The sequence below is a fragment of the Emydura macquarii genome, unplaced genomic scaffold (genome assembly GCF_026122565.2).
Source record: "Emydura macquarii macquarii isolate MOO-44397 ecotype Brisbane River unplaced genomic scaffold, CSIRO-AGI_Emac_v2 contig_2422, whole genome shotgun sequence".
NCBI classification, from domain to species: domain Eukaryota; kingdom Metazoa; phylum Chordata; order Testudines; family Chelidae; genus Emydura; species Emydura macquarii.
The window spans coordinates 35,999,747-36,024,145 of NW_027132559.1; the positions used below are offsets into that span (position 1 = coordinate 35,999,747).

Here is a 24,399-nt window from a genome sequence, read left to right on the forward strand (position 1 = left end):
ACTGAAAGGTGAACTGTCAGACTGCAGGGAGGTTACTAGTGGAGTTCCTCAGGGATCAGTCTTGGGACCAGTCTCATTTAACTTTTTTATTACTGACCTTGGCACAAAAAATGGGAATGTGCTAATAAAGTTTGTGGATGACACACAGTTGGGAGGTATTGCCAATACAGAAAAGGATCGGGATATCATACAGGAAGATCTGAATGACCTTGTAAACTGGAGTAATAGAAATAGAATGAAATTTAATAGTGGAAAGTGCAAGGTCATGCATTTAAGGACTAATAATAAGAATTTCTGCTATAAGCTGAGGACACATCAATTGGAAATGACAGAGGAGGAGAAGGACCTGGGTGTATTGGTTGATCACAGGATGACTATGAGCTGCCAATGTGATGTGGACGTGAAAAAAGCTAATGTGGTCCCTGGATGCATCAGGTGAGGTATTTCCAGTAGAGATAGGGAGGTGTTAGCAGTTATACAAGGCACTGGTGAAACCTCATCTGTAATATTGTGTACAGTTCTGGTCCCCCATGTTTAAGAAAGATTAATTCAGACTGGAACAGATGCAGAGAAGGGCTACTATGATGATCCGTGGAATGGAAAACTTGCCTTATGAAAGGAGACTCAAAGACCTTGGCTTGTTTAGCCTAACCAAAAGAAGGTTGAGGGGAGATAAGAATGCACTTTATAAATACATTAGAGGGATAAATAACAGGAAGGGAGATGAATTATTTAAGTTCAGTGCTAAAGTGGATACAGAACTAATGAATATAAACTGGCCATCAGGAAGTTTAGACTTGAAATTAGACACAGGTTTCTAACCATTAGAGGAGTGAAGTTCTGGAATAGCCTTTCAAGGGGAGCAGTGGGGACAAAAAACCTAGCTAGCTTGAAAACTGAGCTTGATAAATTTATGGAGTAGATGGTATGATGGGACAGCTTATTTTGGCAATTGACTGATCTTTCATTACTGCAGGTAGATATGCCAATGGCCTGTGAAGGGATGTTAGATGGGGTGGGTTCTAAGTTATTACAGATAATTTTTTCTTGGGTGTCTGGCTGGTGAGCCTTGCCCATATGCTCAGGGTTTAACTGATTTGCCATATTTGGGGTTGGGAAGGAATTTTCCCACAGGGCAGACTGGCAAAGGCTCTGGGGGTTTTTCACCTTCCTCTGTAGCATGGGGCACGGCTCACTTGCTGGTGGATTCTCTGTACCTTGAAGTCTTTAAACCATTATTTGAGGACTTTAATAACTCAGTCAGGTTATAGGTTTTATTACAGGACTGTGTGGTTGAGGTTCTGTGGCCTGCATTGTGCAGGAGGTCAGACAAGATGATCATATTGGTCCCTTCTGACCTTAGAGTCTGAGTCTATGAGAACACCATTATCCTCTAGGTGCTTATAAATTGATGGTTTAATAATTTGTTCCAGTATCTTTCCAGGTATCTAAGTCTACATCTAACAAGGATGATTATAATCCTGGGTTTGAAGGGAAACTTCTTCATTCTGGCCATTATTTATAAAGCATCCTGCCCCAAATCATTCACAATCTAAGGACTTGACTACCTTGGAAAGTCTTGCCTGTTATACCAGTATAATTGTAGCAAATTAAATTCAAAGCTTAACTTATACCAGTAAAACATTCCCTTGTATACAAAATTTAAGATTTTACTTAATTCTGCAGTTTGTACATATTTATAAAAATTAAAGTGATACACAAAGCAATGTTAAAAGGAATAAGGCTCAAGGTTAGGAAGCTAGTCTAAAGATGTGAGAGTAGATGTTTGAATCACCTCCTTTGATATTTTCTTACAAGTAAACTGAAGTCACCAAAATCACTGTATAAAGTATTTTGCAAAGAATCGTTGATATCTGCTATACAGAATGGAAAAGTTGATATGACAAAGCTTCCCTGTCTCTGACATTTAAGTATTCTTGCTTTTTAGCTGCTGGATGGCCAAAATGCAAAGGCATTAAATATCCAATGGCTTAGAGCTCAGATTGGTATCGTCTCACAAGAGCCGATCCTGTTTGACTGCAGTATTGCTGAGAACATTGCATATGGAGATAACAGTAGGGAGGTGTCAGCTGAAGAGATTGTAAATGCAGCAAGAGCAGCCAACATACATTCCTTTATTGACTCTCTACCAAATGTAAGTTCAACCTTTTTTTCTTTCTCAAAATGAAAGATGACTTATAAAGAAAAATAAAAAGGGCACAACTTTTGTTTCTCTGGGATGTAAAGGGCCCTACAAGGGTTTATTTTTTCCATGCCTGTCTATTACGTTAGAAATTCAAATCTTCTCTACAACATTTTTTTTTCTGGAAGACTCCATTAGAATTCGAAGGTTTATGAAACCAAGCATGTGAAACCTGATTGAGAGAGAAGTACTTTTATTAAAGACTATTTAAAATATTTTGGTTTTGTTTTGTTAGCACCTATTTATTTAAAACATTTGGTAGAAATTATCTTTGTTAAAGACTGTGTTAGGGGCTGAGAACATTGCCAGTCAAAACTGAGTCATCCTAGGGGTCCTCCAGCTAAACCTGGCAAGACAGGGAGACTTGATGTGTCTGATAATTCTAAGATTTAAAACAAAAAAACAGGCAGGTCTTCCTTATACATTAAAAGGAAACAAAGTGCAAGCACAATATTTGCACTTTGAGATTACATTGCAAAAAATTTCTCTCCCTAGGAGATCTGCAATTTCCTATAGTCGAGTAATGAAATCTTGTAACATATGATGTCTCGTGACATTTTTCTGCTGATACTTTAAATTAAGCTGACCTTCACAGCAAGATGTACCATGTATCCCACACTATCCTGGCTTACAACCAGAGTTTGTATCAGTATGGACTGCATGAACCAAGGTCTAATCTACATTCATAACCCTCCTCCATCAGCCAGAGAAACAACATCTCTCAGTGTTGCTGTGACATTTCCCACAGGGACCATTCCCAGGCTCCCCAGCAGCATTTGCAGAGCCTCAGAACACACTGACATTGGGGTGTTTGCTCACCTCCAGCTAGGGCAGTGACCCCCAGGGGAGAGAGCCCCCACATCATTTGTGGGAATAGCTTCTGTTAAAAACAAACAACTTTAATAAATAATGCTTGATAGAGGGGTGGTTTAGGATACTCTGTATAGAATGGAGGAAATAAATGAATGAATGAACAGGCAGGGAGGCCAGGGATGCAAGTGAAGATGGGATGGGGAGATAAAATGTTCAGGGACTGAGGAGTTATGGTTGTATCATCATTTTTAAAAATGTCCTAATTAAAAAAAAAAAAAAAAAAAAAAAAAAGTCTGACTCAGAACCATCAAGCCATGCACACAGCTGACATAAAGAAACACATGATCTTATCTTTACCCTGTCTCACTCCCCTTTCCCTCCAGTTGCAACACTTCCTTGCTGCATCTCATCTTTAATTAGGTTGTAAGTCATGAGATATAAAGAATGTGATCGTGCTTAGATTGGTGGAGCTAAATTCCGATTGGGGTCTTTAGGCTTTTCCACAATACAAATAACAACTAGAAGGGAAAGGATTTTACAACTGATTTGATTGCATGTTTGTTAATTAATCTTAAGGTGGCCAAAACGTAATAGTTTATCTGCTCTGTAATGTCTTAGAGTGTTTCAAGGTACAGTGTTATTCCTTTCTGTGCACATCATCAGCTGCTAGGATTACCAAAAGGGAAGGCTGGTGGAGTAAATTCTGGTAATTCTGCGGTGTGAATTGATGCATTTGATCCACTGAAGTCAATGGACATATACCAGTTTTCATCAGTGGAAGATATAGCCCAAATTTTTTCATTAAATATTTTAATAATTTAGTTGTCTTAATCCTGAAAACAGGGTGCTCTACAAAAATCAGAACAATGGCCAGGAGTTTTGGCTCTGTTTGCTCGTTTCTTACATATAAAACCTAATCTCCTACAACAAAAACTGTAGTGTTTGTCTATGCAACAGATTTATATGCAATCCTTATAGCGTGACAAACAAAAGCCAGTGGAGGCTTTGAGGAAGCACCTACCAATTCATTAATAAACTATGTGTGTATTTTAAAAGCTAACATTATTGGATGCCCCAAGTAAAATGTGATTGTCAATTAGAAACGTACATAATTTAGCCTAAAACCATAACATTCTCTTTTTTTTTTTTTAAGTTATGATTTTCCCTTCAAGATGAACTCATGAGGGGAAAGATGGTCTAGAGGTTAGGATGCTAGCCTAGGACTTGGGAGACCATAGAGGTGTAGTTTAATTCCTTGACCTGACGCAGACACCTGTGTGAGACTCTCTGTGCCTCAGTTTCTATCTTTAAAATTGGGATAATACACTTTTCTACTTCACAGGAGCGTTGTGAGGATAAATGCATTAAAGATTGCGGCATTCAGATAGTATGGTAATGGAGGTTATATAAGTACCTAAGATAGACAGATGTTTGTGGCCTTCAATAATTGTGGTCATCTGCTTTCAAAGAAACGATTAAATAAAATAGCCAAGAGTAGAAAGTGCAAGCTCTATTGGACTCTGACTTAAGTCCAAATCCAGACTAAATTGCTGGCTGGTTACACCTTCTAAACTTGTATTTATTATATTTAGAAATATGAAACCCGTGTGGGAGACAAAGGAACTCAGCTCTCTGGTGGTCAGAAGCAGCGCATTGCTATTGCTCGAGCTCTTGTACGTCATCCTCAAATTCTGCTACTGGATGAAGCCACATCTGCTCTAGATGTAGAAAGTGAAAAGGTATCATGTTTGTGTACATAGAGGGAAATCTAAAACCATGGCTGTTAATACAACAATTGCAATTACTACTGTGATTTCCATAAATGCCTATTAAAGTACAAAGTGTGGAAATCTGGAACTTTATAGAATCATAGAGTTGGAAGGGACCTCAGGAGGTCATCTAGTCCAACCCCCGCTCAAAGCAGGACTAACCTCAGCTATATCATCCCAGCCAGGGCTTTGTCAAGCCTCAGCTTAAAAACCTCTAAAGATGGAGATTCCACCACCTCCCTAGGTAACCCATTCCAGTGCTTCACCACCCTCCTAGTGAAAAACTTTTTCCTAATGTCCAACCTAGACCTCCCCAACTGCAACTTGAGACTGTTGCTCCTTGTTCTGTGATGCAATGTGATGCATATATACTGAGGCATTACCTCATTTGTATAAATGACAGCAACTGTCTCACTCTAGGTTACTCTTACCCAAATGTCTTGCTATGAAACTGTCTTCAATTACTTTTCTGTTGCCTATTGATGTCAGAAGAACTTAAAGGCTAGGTCCCCCTTATTCCTCTCTCTTCCCTAAATCCCTTAGCTAAATCTCACTCTCCCCTCAGATTCTGGCATGTCTCTGCTCTCACTCCAGTTAGGGCAGGCCTTCTGGAACAGAGGCCGCATCTAGAGCAACACTCTCATCAGCACACAACTCTCCTCCAACCATAGAGCTGAGCCTTAGAGCATCATCCCCAACTCTTCTCCCACACAGAAGAACAGCTAGAGTGACACACTACACAATGCCCCTCTCTGTGTATCTCTTTGGCAGTAGGCTGGTTAGAGACAATACTGTAAAAAACATCTTTATGGTTGGAGTCATCCAGAATTCTAACCATAGAGTAATAGCTCTCAGAATTGAGTCAGCAGGTTCAAACAGCTGCTCTGGATCTTGGGGGAGGATGCCAGAAATCAGGAGTCACCTGTATTATCTGGGAGACTTGGCAGCGCTGAGAAATATTTCTGGGAAACAGTCTCTAATTTTAAGTCTTGGTTTTGTCAATTTTATTTTTTTTACTGTACTCTTTGCTTTCTTTTACCATTCTTCCCCATGTGGTTATTTCTGCAAAGAAAGAACCTCATGGCTGCCATTCAAATCTCCAAGAAAAAAAATCTGCTAGTTATAGTCCCTGACATATTTAAATGGTGGTGGACCATAAATACAACTTGACCAACACAGTGCAACATGCTACAAATGAAGTACAATTAAACAGTTTACAATTAAAAAGTTACCATTATTGCCAACCCCAAGTATTCAAAAATCATGGGTCAGACATCCCCTGAGATTGGCTTAATTTTAAATTTCATTATTTTTAATTCCAGGATCTTTTTATTTGCTTTCTTGTTTTTGTGCCTTAAGGGTGTACTTGGGTGGCATTTCAAGCTTTTCCCTGCAACCATGAAAGCCCAGAGAGTTCCTTTTTTTTTAAAAAAAATTAAAGCTGAAGTCCTCACATAATCACTTTTCTCCAGGAGTTGAGGCTTTAAGAAAAATACTTATCACAAGACTTGCCATGAAGTTGAGAGTTGGCAGCACTGAGTTACTCACCTTCATTCTTCATGAAGGTGAAAGACAGAGTCCTGTAAATGTTAAATGCTTTGTTAAGCCACACTGAGTATAAGCATAACACAGACTTTTCTATTCTGTGCTCAAAGCACACACAATTCCAGAGTTTTAACTGGGGATGAATTTTTTTCTTAATTTTACTTAAAAAAAAAAAAAAAAAAAAAAAAAATCCAATCTTGAAAAAGTATTAGGAATGTCTCTGGCAGTTGCTTTGGGAGTCTTTCTAGTTAAACTGGAAAAAGGCACTCTTATTCCAGAGTAAGAATGTCCACACAAGGAGTTATACTGGCATAACTATAATGGTATAATTACACCAGTATAATAATGCCAGTAAATTTTCTCATGTAGACAAGCCCTACATTTTCAGTTGTGACTCTTAATGATTCTTTAACCCTATTTAAATCATTTTTTCCATCTGAGATGCAACACAGTTGGGTACACTGCTCAATCCCTGGGACTAAAATAGAAGAGGTGTTGCAAGTCATGCCTCAAGTACAGTGGCAGAGGTGTGTAAATTTGTGCTATCCCCACCTGCTGTCTGCATAATAAACCCAGCATTAAAAATGTTTCATATTATGTGTGTCAGAAAAGACACATGTTGCCAACGCTCGCAATTTTATTGCGAGTCTCTCAGTATTTGTTCTTGTTCTTACAGTCCCAGCTCCTGGAATCATGTGATTATGTGAGAATTTCAGCTGTCACTTAAAAAATATTTTGCTGTCAAGGCAGGTTTCTCTGTGGTTTTAAAGTGAACTTAGTGCTTGTGAAATACGGAACAACTTCCTTAGAAAAATGACAATACAGGCATTCCACTACTTCTTAAAACTGCCTAAAAGGAACCAGCTCTGTGCCTATACAATACTTAGTCTTTCTTCTGAGATGCCAGGTTGCCAGCTGTGATGATTTTGGTGATGTGGTCAGGTCCTTTAGCAGCTCTCTTGATAATATCCACCACCTTAGTTCAAATAGGCATCCAAACATTCATCAATATTAACAACTCTCACTCATCAACACAAGTTAGATTTAAACCAGGAAGCTAGATATTCAACTATTACTATCCAGCTTCACCTCTCTCACTGGTACTTTACAATTTAAATTAAAAGATATCAGATTAGATACTTCACTTACTGACAGCTGGAAGGGGTTTCTCTGTATTACATTTTTAACTTATTTAGTAAGTATATTCTGTTTTGGTAATTGAACAGGTTGTCCAAGAAGCATTGGATAAAGCAAGAGAAGGTCGCACCTGTATTGTAATAGCTCATCGCTTGTCCACCGTGCAGAATGCTGACAAGATAGTGGTAATCCAGAATGGAAGGATCGTAGAACAAGGAACACATCAACAACTCTTGGCTGAAAAAGGCATCTACTATTCTCTAGTTAATGTTCACGCTGGACCTTTTTAAATGTGAATTATGGTCAGTGCCATATTTCTGAAGTGTGATTATGCATTTGTTTCAATACTTTGCAAATGACAATATTACCAATCAGTTTTAGACCTTTTTCAAGAAAGCCTGTAAAGAGAAGAGGTTCTGTTAAACCCTAGAAATCCGAGAAACACTGAGCTAGACATATACCAATGTCGTCAGTTATTTCATAATCTAAACACTTAGGCCTGCAGCTCTAGCCACTAAGAGTTCTATTACTGGTTCTGTCACTGTCTTAACCTGTTGTCACCACCTGGCCCCATTTCCTTCTGGATGGACAAAAGTTTGTTGTGAATGGATCCAACCTTTAAATCCCATGCGTTTCTAAGCCTCCTTGAGTAGTGACTGATCCAGAGCTAGGAACAGTGATCTCTCAGGCACACTGCCAGGTAGAGACCCTGTTATGTGTCACCCTTCTTGAGTAGGGAGACCCTGCAATCTGGCCACCTAGACCCAAGAACCAGTGCCCCAGCTCTCCCAAGACTAGTAGTTTTGAGAGGTTCCCTGCGAGTCTACCTAGCTCTGGTTTTCTAGTTATACCCTTCAGGGACCACATGGCAGCAAAGCAATGAACAAGGGCTTAGCAAAGCAATTTCTTAACCACAGCCACTTTATTCTTAAAGCACAAGAAAGTTACATGCATGTGCTTGGGCTGGGTGGTTCCTAGCTCCAGCTTTCCCACCACTCCAGCACCTGCATAGACATTCAGTCAATGGCCTTGCTGTTAGAAAACCCATTGTTCTAGTAGGGAAGAGTCATTCAACACTGATCACCCTGGATGGCCCCTTCATTGTTCAGTCTCTCTGAGGTGTCCCAGACCCTAGCATGAGCACACAATGTCTAGAATAGACTGTCAAGATTAGACTGGTTTTCAACAGTACCTGGATGTCTTAACAGAACAGGGAGGCTGCAATACAGAATGATGGTCACCACAAGAGTTACAATCACAAAATGGGTTCACAAAACAGAGTTGATAATTTGACCAAGAACTCCCTAATCTGGCACAGCTAGCATTCTAGTAATCACAGTATCTGCATGCATACAACACACATGTATAAGCATATCAGTGTGATCTAATTGATAGGGTACTGAACTAGGAATAAGAAGGACATGGTTTCTATCTTGTGCCTGACCACAGATTTGCTGGGTGACCTTGGGCAAGACATTTAACTTTTCTGTGCCTCTGTTTCCACTCAAACCCTTTGTTTTGATTGATTGTAAACTCGTCAAAGCAGGCAGACTCTTACTATGGCCTCGTCTACACATAAAATTTAGGTTAACCTAGTTACGTTGCACCCTTTAGAAACAGTGTTAAGCTGACGTAAGCTCTGGTGTAGACATTGGTTGGTTGACAGGAGAATTCTTCCATTAACCTTGCTGCCGCCTATTAAAGTGGTGGATTTACTACAGCACTGGAAAAACCCCTTCCAATACTATAGCAAGAACCTACATTATAGTGGCACTTCAGCTGTGCCACTGTAGCACTTGAAGTGTTGATATTCCCTAACTGTTTAGTGTAGAGCGATAAGAAAAATCAGCTGTTTAAATAGTAAGCTAGTCTCAACTTTCACTATAATGGTACTACTGCCCCACTATTGTATGGTACCTAGCACAATGGGATTTTGATCACAGTTGCAGACTCCAGATGCTTTTATACCACTACTGCTACTAATAATAATCCCTGACCTCTGCGGGAGCTCCCACACTTCTAAGAAGGATAAACAGTGGTGATTTTAGACTATTTGCTAAGTTAGTTTCATCATCTGGACACAAGATCTCCCCCTTTTAGAAAGTTTGGTTGCTATGCATAAAGCAAAGTATCTTTAAAACCAATCAACCAACATGAAAGAGGCTTTATTTGTGTGAGGAAATGCCCAAGTTCATCAAACAAAAGTCTTCTTTAAAATACAAAGAAATTTTCAGTTCCTAAGAAACTTATCAGAATTTATACTTAGTGACAGCTTTAAGTGTACATTTTATTTCTGTGAAGCAGCAAGGATGTTTGTAGTTAATTCATCACAAATATGTCATCCCTTGGAAGTCTGCAAGTAACATTCTAGCTTCCTCTCTTTATTTTGAGAAAAAGAACATTCTGAATTTAAAAATATATTTTTAAATTGTAGCAACCTCATCTTTCACCTGAGCAACTCAATATTCATGAATAAGCCCTCGATTTGAAATAATCCCAATGATGAAAATAGAAGATAGCTGGTAATAAGAATTCTTTATAACTTTAAGATGCTGCTTGTTCACACTGGTTCTTTCACAAATGAAAATTAAAAAACTCTTACCAATATCCATTTTGAAAACAGCAAATCCTATTAGCACTGGAACAGTTACTCTCAGGTGCAGAATAAGTAAATATCCACTAAAGTAAGTAAATAAATCCACTGAAATAAACAAATATCATTCAATTACAATGTACTCTATCAGCTATCATTAGGAAGGTTATAAAAAACCCATCACAAATTTTCTCCATTTTCCAAAATTATAGTAGTCTGATATATTTGTGTTGTTGAATTACAGTTTAATATTACACAGTTCTATGCTGATAATTTCCCATACTTTGCAGTGTTAGTGCAAATGGATGTATTATTCTTAAAATAAATTTGCATTTTTGCTGCAGTAAATCCAATAAAAATGGACAGGTTTTGCATTAGTTCAATTAAGGGTTCATGCTGAACTGTCATTAAGGGTTATACATAGAATTTAACCAATCCTCATCACTAACATTTCATTCAGCAAGTGCTATATACAATATATGAATGTTGCCATCCGCTCTAAAGCTGAATAGACTGAGTTATTGAAGTCCTCAAATCATGGTTTAAAGACTTCAACATACAGAAAATCCACCAACAAGTGACCCATGCTCCATGCTGCAAAGAAAGGCGAAAAAACCGCAGGGCTTCTGCCAATCTGCCCTGGGGGAAAATTCCTTTCTGACCCTAAATATGGTGATCAGCCAAACTCTGAGCATGTGGGCAAGACTCACAAGCCAGACACCTGGGAAAGTATTCTCTGTAGTAACTCAGAACCCACCCTATCTAACACCTTCATGGGCCATTGGGCATATTTACTGCTAGTAGTCAAAGATCAGTCAATTGCCAAAATAGGCTGTCCCATCATATCACCCCCCCATAAACTTAGCAAGCTCAGTCTTGAAGCCAGTTAGGTTTTTGCCCCCATTGCTTCCTTGGGAAGGCTGTTCCAGAACTTCACTCCTCTGATGACTAGAATCCTTCGTCTAACTTCAAATCTAAATTTCCTGATGACTAATTTATATTCATTTGTTCTTGTGTCCACATTGGTACTGAATTTAGATAATTCCTCTCCCTCCCTGGTATTTATCCCTCTGATGTATTTATAGAGAAATCATATATCCCCTCAGCCTTCTTTTAGCTGAGCTGAACAAGTCTGCTTTGAGTCTCTCATAAGTCTCCTTTCGTTCATGAGTCTCCTCTCATAAGGCCTGTTTTCCATTCCTCAAATCATCCTAGTAGCCCTTCTCTGCACCTGTTCCAGTTTGAATTCATCTTTCTTAAACATGGGAGATCAGAACTGCACACAGTATTCCAATTGAGGTCTAACCAGCGCATTACATAATGGTACAAAACCTTCCTAACTCTATTGGAAATACCTCACCTGACACATCCTAGGACAGCATTAGCTTTCTTCACAGCCACATCACATATGGTAGTATCTTTGCATCTCACATTCTTTAATATATTTATCTTCATAACTCGCCTGTAAAGTAAGGGAATGCTATTATCTCCATTTTACAGATGGAGAACTGAGGCGTGGAGAGACTAAGGCCCAGATCATCAAATGTATTCAGCTCCCATTAATTACAGTGGCAATTGGATACTTAAAAACTTTTGATGAGCTGGGCCTATATGACTTACTCAGTGTCCCACAAGAAGATTGTTGCGGAATTGGATCATAGTCATTCAAATCCTAGGTTAGCATCCTAAACCCCGACCAGCCTGCCAAAAATCTTGTCTACAATAAATAATATGTATAACCAATATTAATTTTTAAAATATTTTTTCATTTTCATTTTTAATAATTGTAGCTGCAATTTTTTTACTTTTATCTTCTTTAACTTTTTACTTGCTTATGATAAATTAGATCAAGTTAGGGAGAGAAGTTATAAGAAGAATGGCCTTTAATCTAATTTCCATCATAAACATTAGTTAGAGGACATTTTAAAATAGGTTTGCTTATCATAGTACAAAATTTATGAGAGCAGTTAGTGATAGTGAGTACTGCTTTTAATGTGCATGGCACCTCTGCCCATAAGGACTACAAATTGATTATATTCTGTTTAGCAAAAAAAAAAAAAAAAAGATAATTTAAGAGAATTACTGAAAGATTATATGCATATCCTGCACCTGGTTGATAGGAAGAACTGTGTTTAAGATTTAAACCTGACATCTGTTAGGAAAACTTAAAAAGGAGGTTACTAAAAGAAAATAGAGTTCAGGTTGGGCATTGCCTATCAAATGAGGCCACCATGTGGCAATTTAAAGACATATGCCACATGGGGAAAATGTGTTGGTGACTTTTCATAAGGTAACTAATTACAAGTGGACCTAGTGGCTGATTGGGAGCCGGAGACTGAAATGCAGTAAAGGGGACTGTGTGTATTTGTATCTTGGGCTTCTTAATAACCAGTGTGGGAAGTCAGAAGCACAGTTTGTAGCTGGTTGGGAAGCCTGACTTCAGTGTCACCCACCAGTGCTGAGAGAATCTGCTCTCCTTTTGCAGCCTGCCCTGACCCCTGCATTTTCAGGTGGCTACCCTGGGCACGGAAGGGTCACACATATATAACAGTTAGTTTGAACTTCAAAACAGCCTGATTCTCAACAGTCAGGTATCTTCTGCCATTCAATATGGAGATGCTTAGACTAGGATTGAGTACTCTAGTCAGACATGGGATAGAATTAATAGGAACAGGAGAAGAGGAAAGTCTTAAGAAACTCTAATACTTGATAAGATGACACAAAGTAATTGCTGCAAAGTCCAGATGTCTTACAGGCTAGTCACTGAGATGCCATAGCCTATTAACTTCCAAAGAAATAGGGGATGCCAAAAAAAAAACAAAAAAAACCAGGAGAAGAGAAGCTAGAGATAGGGAAAAAAAGATGAAAAGTGAAATGATAACAGGCATTGTCCAAACTCTTTCCCCCTTCTCTTTGGTTTCAAAAAGAAAACACAACTGAATGTACTCCTGTGCTTTAATTAGCCATCTGGTAAGAAAGCATACCCACTGGAAAAAGGATAATTTTGTCTTACCTGATATTGGTTTTCTTTTAGAGTGAAGGTCTGCCAATTCTAGGACTCTAGGTACTGACCTTTCATACCAACTCCTGTGTTAGGGGTAGTTCACCCAAAAAACATTTCTGTGTTGGTGCCTAAATCTGGCTTCAGAGAGCATTTCCAAACTGTAATACTGTGACACTCTGTGTCTGAAAGAACACCCCAGAACTCCATAGTCACCAATGTCATGTAATTAGGATATGTTCTGTACAAGGTATGTCTTGTGTGGTATTATTTTAAAAGTCTTGATCTACTGAATACCTTGTTGGATTGTATGTGCTACTATAGTATGTGAAGTTATAAAATATTGCTGAAAATGCTACCAAAACATGTTGCAAGGCAGGAAACTATGACAAACAGGCATAACAATACAGACAGTGTTAATGGCTCTCTCTCACCAGTCAAGAATAGATTTCCCTAACAAGGATTGTTTACAGTGGAATTTCACCAAGAAAGCATGTACACAATGAAATACTGACTGACCAATGAGGATGACCCCCTGGTCACAAGCACCATTGGTCCAGCAAGATGGAAACTACTATAAAAGAAGGGAAGTGACATTATGACTTGTTCTGACTCCCCCCACGGCTCAACACCTGGAAGACAAAGACTTGGAACTGGGGGAGGAGATTCCAGTCTTGGTAAAATCATAATCTGAGTTCTATTAACTTTTATTTCTTAGGAAGCCTACTTTGATCTGTACACTTATTTCATATAATCACTTAAAATCTATTTTTCTGTAATTAATAAAACTGTTTTATATTTTATCTAAAACAGTGCGTATTGCTTGAAGTGTTTGGAAAATATTAGCTCAAGTTAACAAAAACTGGTGCATGTCTCCTCCACTTTGAGGGAAAGGCAGACTGGATAATAAACTTCACCAGTCAGGCTTTTGACCAGGTCAAGACAGTACATTCTTAGGGTCCTGGACTGTGGAGCTGGCTGAAGATTCTCTATTGTCGGGTCATTCATGAGAGGCTGGGGAAAGCATTCTAATTAAGATAGGTGTGGTCCCTGCCTGTGGATGGCTGTGTAAGTGCAGCACCTGCCAGAGGTTTGTGGCTTGCCACAGCATCACAGTGTGAGAGGGAACCCAGGTTGGTCAGAGAGAGGGCTTAGTGGTACCCCAGTTCCAGGTGGTACCCTGGGGGGGTAGGGAATTCTGGATACCATCACAAATACCAAAATTTACAAAAAAATACCAAGAATTGGGAGATGTTTGATCTATAATACAAATATTCAAGACCGACACTGGTGCCTTTCTTATTCAACTGATGTAAGCATGTGACTCAGTATCCAGCACACTACCTGGTGGCTTGGCATGACAAAGCATTCTGTCCTCCTTTAGTCCCCCCTATGACAGCTGTTCTAGTCTTGTGGTGGTCTGCTTCTCCCGCAGCCAGGAGACATTTAGTCCTACCTGTTGGAATTTTCTCTGAAACCTCTTACCACTCAGCTTCCCAAACATTCAGTTCAACTTCAAATTTCATCACTCATATCTTTATTTGGCATTCATCAAGGCTCTGCTGAGTTGATCAGACTCAAATGCTGGGGGTGGTTGCAGGGTACCTCACAGATCCAAAGTTACACAGAAACCATCTTCCTTTATATACCTTTACATGTCCCATTGCATTTACTATACATTGCATCACACGTTTTGGGATTGGCTTGGTTACTTTGTAGAAATCAATCTCTGTACAGCATGCTCTGTCCATGCATGAGCTATTCTTTAGCTCATCTTTATGTTCCTGCCTTAACTTCTCTATTATTATCATCTTGTTCTTTGTAAATGGTTCCTTGGATGTCCCCTCTCCTTACCTTAGCGAGTCCTAGACACTGTGTCTCTTAGCTTACGATAGTACCTATCTCAGTTAGCACAGACATTCTGTTTTCAGCTGTTGATCCATTTACCTTTCTAATGCAGTCGCCCAAGAAATGAGGACTCACCCATGTCAAGCCAGGCGTATGATGACCATTCTGAGGAAACCTGAGTTCAGCACACCACTGGTCTGGCAGCATTGTGACAAAGATTTGGCCCAACTAGTATTAGGGGTACACTGTCAGTCAAGGGTCCACATGACCAGAAGGCCCATCTTACCCACCTCTGTTACCGGAATTTCCGCCTCAATCTGGCTCCCGACTTCCGGCCCCGCCCCACCGAGACCACGCCCCCTGACCTTTAGGCCTCACCCCCGAGTCCCCACCCCACCTGGTCACCTGACATCCGGTCCCTCCTCGGGTTATGACCTCCTGGTCAAGATGGACCAATGGGAGAGGGTTATCCTCCGAGAGCGGGATTGGCCCCAGAGGGGCACCTGACCGGAAGCGGGCGGTGTGCATTACACGCCAAGAGCGGGGGTTGGGGTGTTTGAATTTGTGCCAAGAGCTGGGATTGGCCCAGAAAGGGCTGGGGGAGGAGCGTGGCGTCCCTATCCCCCAAGCGGAGCGGGCTTAGGCCGTCCCAGAAGGGAAAGGTGCACCAATGGGGATGTTCGGACGGCAGCGGCGCAGCCCCCGGAAGTTTTGGGGCATTTAAAGCATCTCGTTTTCGAGACAGCGTGGTTCACAGCTCGTGGAAAAAAATGCCGAGAGGGGAACATGGACGCCTTCACCACCCCCGTGAGGCCTTCGAAAATTGTTTTGGCTCCTCAGTTCTTGGCCCCCAGGCTTAGAAATCACCACCTTAGCGACAGTTCCGAGGAGGACAGCCCTGTGGCCCAGCCTTTGTTCGACACGCCGGAGACACCCGACGAGCCTGACGGCCTCACGCTGTCCGTGCCCATGGAAGAAGGCGGATTGCGGGAGGCGCCGGCGGGGCAGGCCGAAGGAAGAAACGAGCCGCAGGTAAAGGACCGAGCAGGGTTGGTGGGGGGGGTGTGTGTGTGTGGTGGGGGGAGTGGGGGTTAGTAACCGAGCCGGGTACTGTAAATCTAAAAAGCCAAAGCCAAGCCGTAGAGAGTTACAGCTATTTCTTTTTTTGAAAAATCTCTCGACAGGTCGACGATGCCTGGAAGAGGGGGACGTGGATGCCTTCGCCACCCCCGTGAGGCCTCCGGATTTTGTTTTGGCTCCTCTGGTTTTGGCCCCCAGGCGTAGAAAGCGCTACCTTAGCGACAGTTCTGAGGAGTACACCCCTGTGCCCCAACCTTTGTTCAACACGCCGGAGACGCCCGACGAGCCTGAAGGCCTCACACTGACCGTGCCCCTGGAGGAAGACGAACTGCGGAAGGCGCCGGCGGGGCAGGCCGAAGGAAGAAACGAGCCGCAGGTAAAGGACCGAGCAGGGTTGGTGGGGGGTTAGTAACCGAGTCGGGTACTGTAAATCTAAAAAACCAAAGCCAAGCCGTAGAGACTTACAGCTATGTCTTTTCCTGAAAAATCTCTCAACAGGTGACCACAAACAACATTGCATCAGACAGCACAGATGAACCAGACCCTGCCTGTTTCTGCTCAACACCGAAAGAAATCATTGAAGGGGATGATGGGCATTTGGCATTTAAGAGGCATCTCGGCATGGAACTGGCTGAGCCAGTGCCACAGCGTCAGCGTAAAAAAGTCATGCGGGCTATTGCACGTGTTGCTGTTTCTGTTACCATGAATTACTGTCTTAGTGAAAAACTTTTTGAAGATTGTGAGGGTTGTGTCATAGAAGCTCCAGGCCAAAGGGACCACGACTGCGTGACTTGGGCTTCAGAGGATATAAACTGCAAGCTTCGGGACCTGTGTGCTGAACTATGTTTTTAAAGTCTGTTGAATTCTATTATAGGCATAAGTTATATTCTAGAGTGTCTCTGCTTAACTGCAGAACATTTAGATAAGGGGGTGGAGTTGGTAAAGGCTGTACAATTTGGTCAAGACCCATGTGGTGTTCTTAAAGAAATGACCAAACCGGAGGATGCCTGTTTAGAGCGTTATATGAACCGTTTGGTCCGCACAAAAAGTTACAGAGTCTTACTTAGAAGGCAGGCTTTTTGTAATAAATCCAAAAGGATTAAGTTAGAGAATGGTGACAGGCTCTATACACAATAGCAGGCTTGCTAGCTGTAAATAAAAGTATTGAAAAGGGGTTTGTGACTATCTGTGTTTCTGTAAGATGACCTTTGTGGGCCTTATATGTACATAATAAATGTTTCAAAGTGGCAGCATGTTTTTTAAAAAATTAATAAAAAAAGGTTTTTGTGAGAACCAACTATTGTGTCTTTGTCTATTGACAGCGAAAAGCTGTAATGTTTGTAGTAGAAGCCTGTGGGGAGAGGAAAAAAAACAAAGAAACCAGGAATGTTTGAGGCACGGGTCTGATTTACCATCCCACCCATATGATAGTGAACATTTTAAAATAAAAGCCTCAGGAATTGGTGGGTCATGACAGATTTAAAAATAGTATATTAACAACAACCAAAATAAAAAATCACATACCTTTTATATTTTGAAAAACATTTGTTGTAATAACATTTTAAAAGCTATGACTGTGGTACAACCATTTTAATTTAAAAAAAAAAACACCCAAGCCATTCATTGCTATTTGCTGTCTGCAGTTAGACAGTAACATTAAGGGGGGGAGGGCTTTTATGTATGGCCATTATTGTTTAATACTATAAGAAGGCCCCTACAAGAAAATTAAAAAATACCCAGCAGAGCATGTTACAAAAAAGGGATATAGTGACTAAATCACCTTGCTAACTGGACTTTGAAAGACTCAGAATGATATAAAAAAACCAACCTTAGATTTTTAAAATAATTTTCCTAACAGACACTATTTAAACGGCTGGACAAGTAGCCATGCCTAGATAACAGGAAGCTTTGTTTTTGTGAATCTTCCTTAGAGTTTGTTATTTCTTCAGATAACCTCTGAAGGGGATAGGTTATGGCATTCCTGTGCAAGTTCCCACTATTGAAACTGCTGGACAAGTAGCCATGCCTAAATACTAGGAAGCGATATTGTAAATCGTCCTTCAAGTTTGTTATTTTTTCCTTCCAGATAACTTCTGAAGGGGGGGGGGGGGGGGAAGTATTATATATTTTCCCACCACTGGAAGGTCTTGTTTTTAAAAACAATGTCAGTGGAAAATTTATAGGTGAATGGTAATCCTTTAAGAAATAAACAGTGGGAGGGTGTAATTGTATGCATTTGTAGTTATTAATATTCATTTTATAGGTGTTTTGTAACCAAATAAGGGTCTCTGGGGTGCTAATGGTAATGTGTACATTTACATACTGTTATGGATAAAAGTCGTGTAAAGTAACCCCACCCGCTTTTCCTTGCAAACCTCCCCTCAGGCGTGGAGGTGGAAAGAGCAAGCAATAAAGGTAGCATGTTTGATTATTCTAACATATATTATATAATGTTGCTTTTTTTGTTGTTCATGCTATTCTTACTAAGAATGATAGGTGTATTTATTGCAGTGTGATCTATTGATTATGGAATCCACCCCTTCAAGCACCCTTTCATCAGAGGGAGGTAAAGCCCTCTATTTTAACTATATAATTGGTGGGGAGGGTTTAATAGATTGCAGGGTATCATACTAACTCAAATTATGCCTGTCTTTCATTTAAAAGATGCAGATACAAATGTTCCAGCTTGCTTGTATCCTGTGGTAGAAGGTAAATTGTGCTTTATTTTTAAAAAGCTGGTTGATTTTATGTTTCTTGAGGGCTAGTTCTTGACTGGAGGATTTTTACTCTAAGCACGTGGTATTGTGGTGGTGTTTTTTTTTAAAAAAAAAGCTGGTTTATTTATGTTTCTTGACTGGAGGATGTTTAGTCTGATCACATGGCAATGTGTTTTAAAAAGTTGGTTTATTTTGTGAGCTAAGTTAAGCAGTGTGTTTTTTGAAAAGTATTTGGGAGGGTTTTTAGTGTGAACACATAGAATTGGAAGGGACCTCAGGAGATTATGTAGCGCAACCCCCCCCCTCCTCCTGCTCAGAGCAGGACAAACTGGAGATTGAACCCATGATCTCATGCATGCAAAGCATGTGTTTTACCATTGAGCTACCTTAAGGGGTAATGTGTTTTAAAAAGTTGGTTTATTTTGTGCAAGGGCTTGTTCTTGAAAAAAAAGTATTTTGGGGGTTAAAGCTGCTTGCAGGAATTAGTCTTACCACAGGGTGGGGGTAGAGATACTTGTGGATTTTTTTTAAAGGTATTTTTAAAAGTATTTTGAGTTGTTGTGGGTTTAGAGATAAAGATGTGCAAAAAGTATTTTGGAGGATTTTTACTCTGAGCATATGTTTAAAAAGATAGTTATGGTTGGGGGGGGATTTATTGCATATTTTGGTTTTGGGGAACCTAGGGTAAAAGCCATATTAGCTGTAATAGTATGAAAGGTTAAACTATTTTATAATATTTTTTTTCTTTTTTTCTTTATAGTACGGTCAAAACCTGAAAAAACTTTAGGCCTTAAAAGAAAAAGAAAAAGAAAAGAGGAAGATTCACCACTGTCAGAGCCTGACAGAGAGATGAAGTCCAGTAAATATATATATATATTTATTTTTTAATTTTATGTAGCCGGTGTGGTACAGTTACATTTTCTAATAAAATGTTATATTTGATGCTAAATTGGAACATTTTGTTTTCCTCATTAGGCAAGGCCTGCTTTCCTGACGCTGTTGTAGCTGAAGTTCCAAAGAACCAGAAATTTTCTCCAAGGTCGGATCAAAACAGCAAAGGCGCACAAATGAAGCAACAGGAAAGTCCCGAGCTCAGATATGTCAAGCCAAAGGACTCTGGTAAAAAACACCACCACACCTCCAGTTTCTCAGCGGACGACACCACACCAAGCCCTGAGACAGCTGTGAATGAAAACACACGCATTCACAAACCCGGAGCACTCGCTCTAGGGGTTGTGAATCAAAAACCAAGGGCTGAAAGCTCCTACGAGGCTGGGGTGTTGGAGAAATATTGCAAACCAGGCCCCCGCCTCGATATGTCTGATGCAGTTCTTAGTTATTCTAAAGAACTATGGGGAAAATATGATGCTTCATTCAGAGCGCACTCGGACGCCCGTGCCGCTTCATTCAGAGCGCACTCGGACGCCCGTGACGCTTCATACAGAGCGCACTCGGACGCCCGTGACGCTTCATACAGAGCGCAATTGACTTCAATGAGAGAGGAAATGGGCGAATATCACACTTCGTTCAGAGAGCTGATGGGCGCTGTATTTTCCAGAAACCCTGTAAATAATGCAAAAGCTCTTAATAAATACACTGAAAAATATTTCAGTTTTCCAGAGGGTGGTTCTGAAGCTGCACAGGTAGTCACGATAAGTGGTACCCGACTGTTGAAGTGTAACCAAAAAGGGGGACACCGTTTGAGGGATAGACGGACGGCTGCCAAAAAGTTACAGTCCAGGGTTATTGCAAAAATTTTAAAAAAGGCTATAAAGGTGATGAGAAGGAAAAAAAAAAAAGAAATGCCCCCTAGCGAAGATTTTCAAACTGGAGCGTCTGAGAACGGGGAGGTGGAAACCGGCTCTCTGGGTGGGTCCCCAGCTGCTCCCTTGGAGCCTGACGTAGAAGATGACCTTGTAGAGGAACCACCAAATGACCCAAACCCCGATGTGTATATGGAGCGGGTGAGAAGCTGGCAAAGGGAATTACCTAGATTTAGGGGTTCGGTGTATAATGAGGAATTTCGTTTTGTCAATCTTGAGCGAATCAATTCAGCTGAGCAGGTCATTGAAGCCGTGCACAGGGGGATACAGTTGGTTCTCGATGATATTAACGTCAGGCTAGGCCCGGACAATTACGTTCAGTTACGTTTAGACGGTTGTACTTTAAACAATCATTTGCTTTCGGTCAGAAGAAATAGGGATGGCCTGTCTGCTGAGGATTTCTTAAATCAGGCCTCTAAACTGTTGCAGAGCAACATAGAGGTTCACGTTGACGGGACTCTACGCCTCGTTGTGACGGTTGTGAGAAACATGGGCGGGGCGCCCATAGGGTTTTAAATTCTATCCTCAACAGTCAAATCATCCATAAAAAGAGACAGTGTTTAGTGGACCTGGCTTACACCGGTCCCAATTTGTGTTTTGCGGGCGGGCTCTTGGCCGTCATGTCTGACCCGCAAAAACCTACAGATGCAGAATTGTTAGACGGCGCGAGAAAGTTGCATGAAAAGGGTGGGACACGTTGATGAGGGTCATGGCGGAGCTAAATGTGCCATCTTCCATCATGGGCAACGTGACCAACAGGGGTCTTTTGGAACGCCTGAAAACTGCAGCCGTGGTTAATCAGAAACCTTTTTTGCCTCATAAAAAACAAAAACTGGCTAAAAGCTCTGAATGGCTCAGTGTGTAATGTTTTTTTTTTCATGCTCTAAATGGTGTATTTTTGCTTTAAATAAAAAAGCATGTATTTTTTACAATTTAATATCTATGTGTGCTTTTTTAAAAAAAACCAAACATCATTTTATTTTTTTAAAAACCCCTCGCTAGGGGCGCTTTATTAAGAAACACGACTATAAAAGTCATTACAAGATACACATGTCTGGGCATGTTGAAACATGTTTTGGGCATGCCCGGGCTTGCCCAAGAATTTACTTTTTATATTTCTTACAAAATTCACCACCATCCGGTCGTTTTGCACTACATCGTTAGAATATAATTTTAAAATCTGGTCAAAAGGTAAACCCTTGCTACGGTGGTGTAAAAAAACCACGCAGTTGTAGCCACAGGCGACAGAACGGGGGTCTTGTAATTGTCTAGTGTGAAACGCGATGTCGGAGGCATTTTTGTTTAAAAATTTCATGATGCTTCTAGGAAACAACACGCTGTCCGGGGGGTGTCCGTATGAGTCAAAAAACTCTCCGCGGTCACGCTCCGCCAGGTACAAGGCGAGCCAGTGTTCACCCGGTTGGTTGTGTGGATGCGTGTTGACCACCAAACCCAGGGGTCTCCGAGACAGCCTGCCGCCGGGGAGCCAATCGCTAGGGAACACATCTAAGAAACCCTCTTTCGTGTCAGGGTCCGCTGATAAGACACGCAAAAGCTGCACGGTGTCCGTGTTCACATGTAGTCAAACAGAACGTTTCTTCTCTGATTTATCTCTATGACGTTGTCAAAAACCCCATACACGATCATATTGACGGTGGCCGTCAAAGCCTTCGCAAAACGTATTTCTGCTCTCAGGTTCCCGGTTTTAATCAGGGAATAGTGGTCGGTGCACTCCTGGTCAGGAGACAGGTCAAAGGCAAACAGTGTGTAACCCTGTGCAAATTCCACACGGTCGATGAGCAGCGCGCGATCTTTCATGTGTTTACCGGCTGTCTGTACCAGATTCATGTACTCCCTCACACAGCGCCCGGCCACAAAGTCCGGTTGCAAAGGCTTGGTGGGTATCTGTTCACCATCCACATACAAGGCCACAAAATTAATATCGTAATGTTTAAAGTGAAAGGGGTTTTTAGCGTAATTACCACTGAAGGCGTCGTTATCCACAAACCCCAGAACAAGCGTTTTGGGCAGCTGTCCCAAAAACAGGGGATGCTAAACACTTTCATTCCCACACGGTCCACAGGGTATTTAGCATTAGCGGTAAGCAGGGCCTCAGCGTGCCCCAAACGGACGCCTGGGGCCACCCGTACTTTCTTCACAAAAAGGGATGCTGAGACGATGCGCAGCTTATAGCCTTCGGCCGCATCCCCCATCAAACAGAAGGCATCTTTACTGCGTGTCAGTTTAATTTTCACGTCCACGCCGTTCAACAAAAGTTTTTCTTGAAAAAACAGGTCGCTGTGCAGATGGCCCAACAGCTCTATCGCCCTGCTCTGGGCTGTCAGATTTGCCCTCTTGACAAACCCTAGATTCTCGCCGCCCCGTGCCACGTCTTCGTGTTGTCCGGGGGTATCTTTAAAAAACAGGCCGGCGGAAAATTGCGTGGCGAGAGTGTCGTTGCTGTAATTGAGCACGGCTTCTGTAAAGGCCCTGTAAGGGTAACAGTTGTTGCTTTGACTTATGAGGCAGACTCCCACCGTGACATCCAGCTGGCTGAAAATGGACGCCACGGGATAATTCACCAGACCCACCGCGGCGTCCCGGGCGAGGGCGGTTCCATCTCCTTTTACGATCTTGCAACAGAGGTACAGAAGCGTGTTGTTTAAATTCATATAATCTATGCCGTTCCCAGCTATAAAGAAGTCGAGGGGGGATGCCTCCGTAATGGCCGATAGCGGTGGCACCTCGATGTAGATGCTTTTCTCGATGCTGGTCTGGGTGGGGGCTATTTGGAACAAGTCTAGTTCGGATTTGGCACATTCATCAGACCCACAGTGAACGAAAGCCATGGTGATTAAAATATGTCTTTTTTACCAGGTGATGGGCGTCTCCTACGCTTTCCCTTGGTCTTTCGCTTATGACGGCCCCCTTGCGTCACGGCCTTTCTTTTAAAGGGCTTCGGGGGTCCCGTGCATCGTTGGTGTGAAGCGCTCCTCTTTCTCCTTTTAATGTACAACAATCCCGACCCCTCCTGCTCGGGAGGGTTCCCCACCTTCTCCAGAACAGCCCGGGTGACGTTGCCTACCACGTCTCTAGCTATGTTTTGAGCGGCGGTTTTGACGTGGGGTTTAATGATCTCTAGCCCCTTCCTCAAAAGCGGTACAGCTTTTCTGAAGAGGCTACGGAATATTCCACCCACTCCTGCACCGTACATCACGGGGGACCTGTGATAACCGGGAAGGGCGTATCCAGCCTGGGCTTTGTAATAGTTGCTGTAGACGACAGGGTTGCCATAATTTTTTAGGATTACCATAATGTTTTGTTTTGTTTTTTAGAAGCCTCGCTCTCTCCAGGGACGCAGGTGCAGTTTGACGATCACCTTACCAGAGCGAAATGAGACGTATTTGTTCTGGTCTGTCTTTATTTCAATGGTGATGGTGTCGATGTGGTGTTTACTGACAGGGACGTAGTGTGGTTTATCATAGGTGATGGTGACAAACTCGTTGTTTGTTCCTCGGACGGGCACGCAGCGTAACAGTGGAACGGAAAAGTCCCCCACAAACTGATGTTCCACGATGTCCGTGTACAAATATAAAGAGTTAAAACCCCCTGTGATGTCTGCCGAGAAAAGGATTTTATTAACACGGCTCTTGGGGTACAAACCCAGAATATTAGCCAACTCTCCAACCGTGGAAAACGTATAAGCTTCATCAACGGCCTTAAGTCTAACTTTTCTACGCATGGGGTCACAGTTCAGGACCATCTTGGGTGCCCCTGGTTGACTAGCCACAGTGCTGTTCATATGTTCCAGTAATTCGGGCATGGACGAGTAATAACCTCGTCGTAGGACGAAATTCCATTTTTTATCTC

General features: G+C 41.6%; 2 protein-coding genes across 3 annotated transcripts in view; one reads left to right on the forward strand and one right to left on the reverse strand.

Annotated features, from left to right (window-relative positions):
• LOC137162440 (phosphatidylcholine translocator ABCB4-like) overlaps positions 1-10,905 on the forward strand; it is a 115,203-nt gene extending 104,298 nt beyond the window's left edge. For both annotated transcript variants that reach the window (XM_067562263.1, XM_067562264.1), the window contains exons 26-28: positions 1,949-2,155; positions 4,609-4,755; positions 7,557-10,905. In XM_067562263.1, the coding sequence (XP_067418364.1) occupies positions 1,949-2,155; positions 4,609-4,755; positions 7,557-7,757 (555 nt within the window). In that variant the 3' untranslated portion in view covers positions 7,758-10,905. The remainder of the gene's footprint in view (positions 1-1,948; positions 2,156-4,608; positions 4,756-7,556) is intronic.
• An 11,196-nt stretch (positions 10,906-22,101) lies between these two features.
• On the reverse strand, positions 22,102-23,378 carry LOC137162251 (uncharacterized protein F54H12.2-like). Its single transcript, XM_067561854.1, has 2 exons — positions 22,680-23,378; positions 22,102-22,560 (listed from the first exon to the last, which is right to left on the reverse strand). Exons 1-2 carry the CDS (start codon positions 23,376-23,378, stop codon positions 22,102-22,104), a joined length of 1,158 nt encoding a protein of 385 aa, XP_067417955.1.
• Between the last annotated feature and the right edge of the window lie 1,021 nt (positions 23,379-24,399).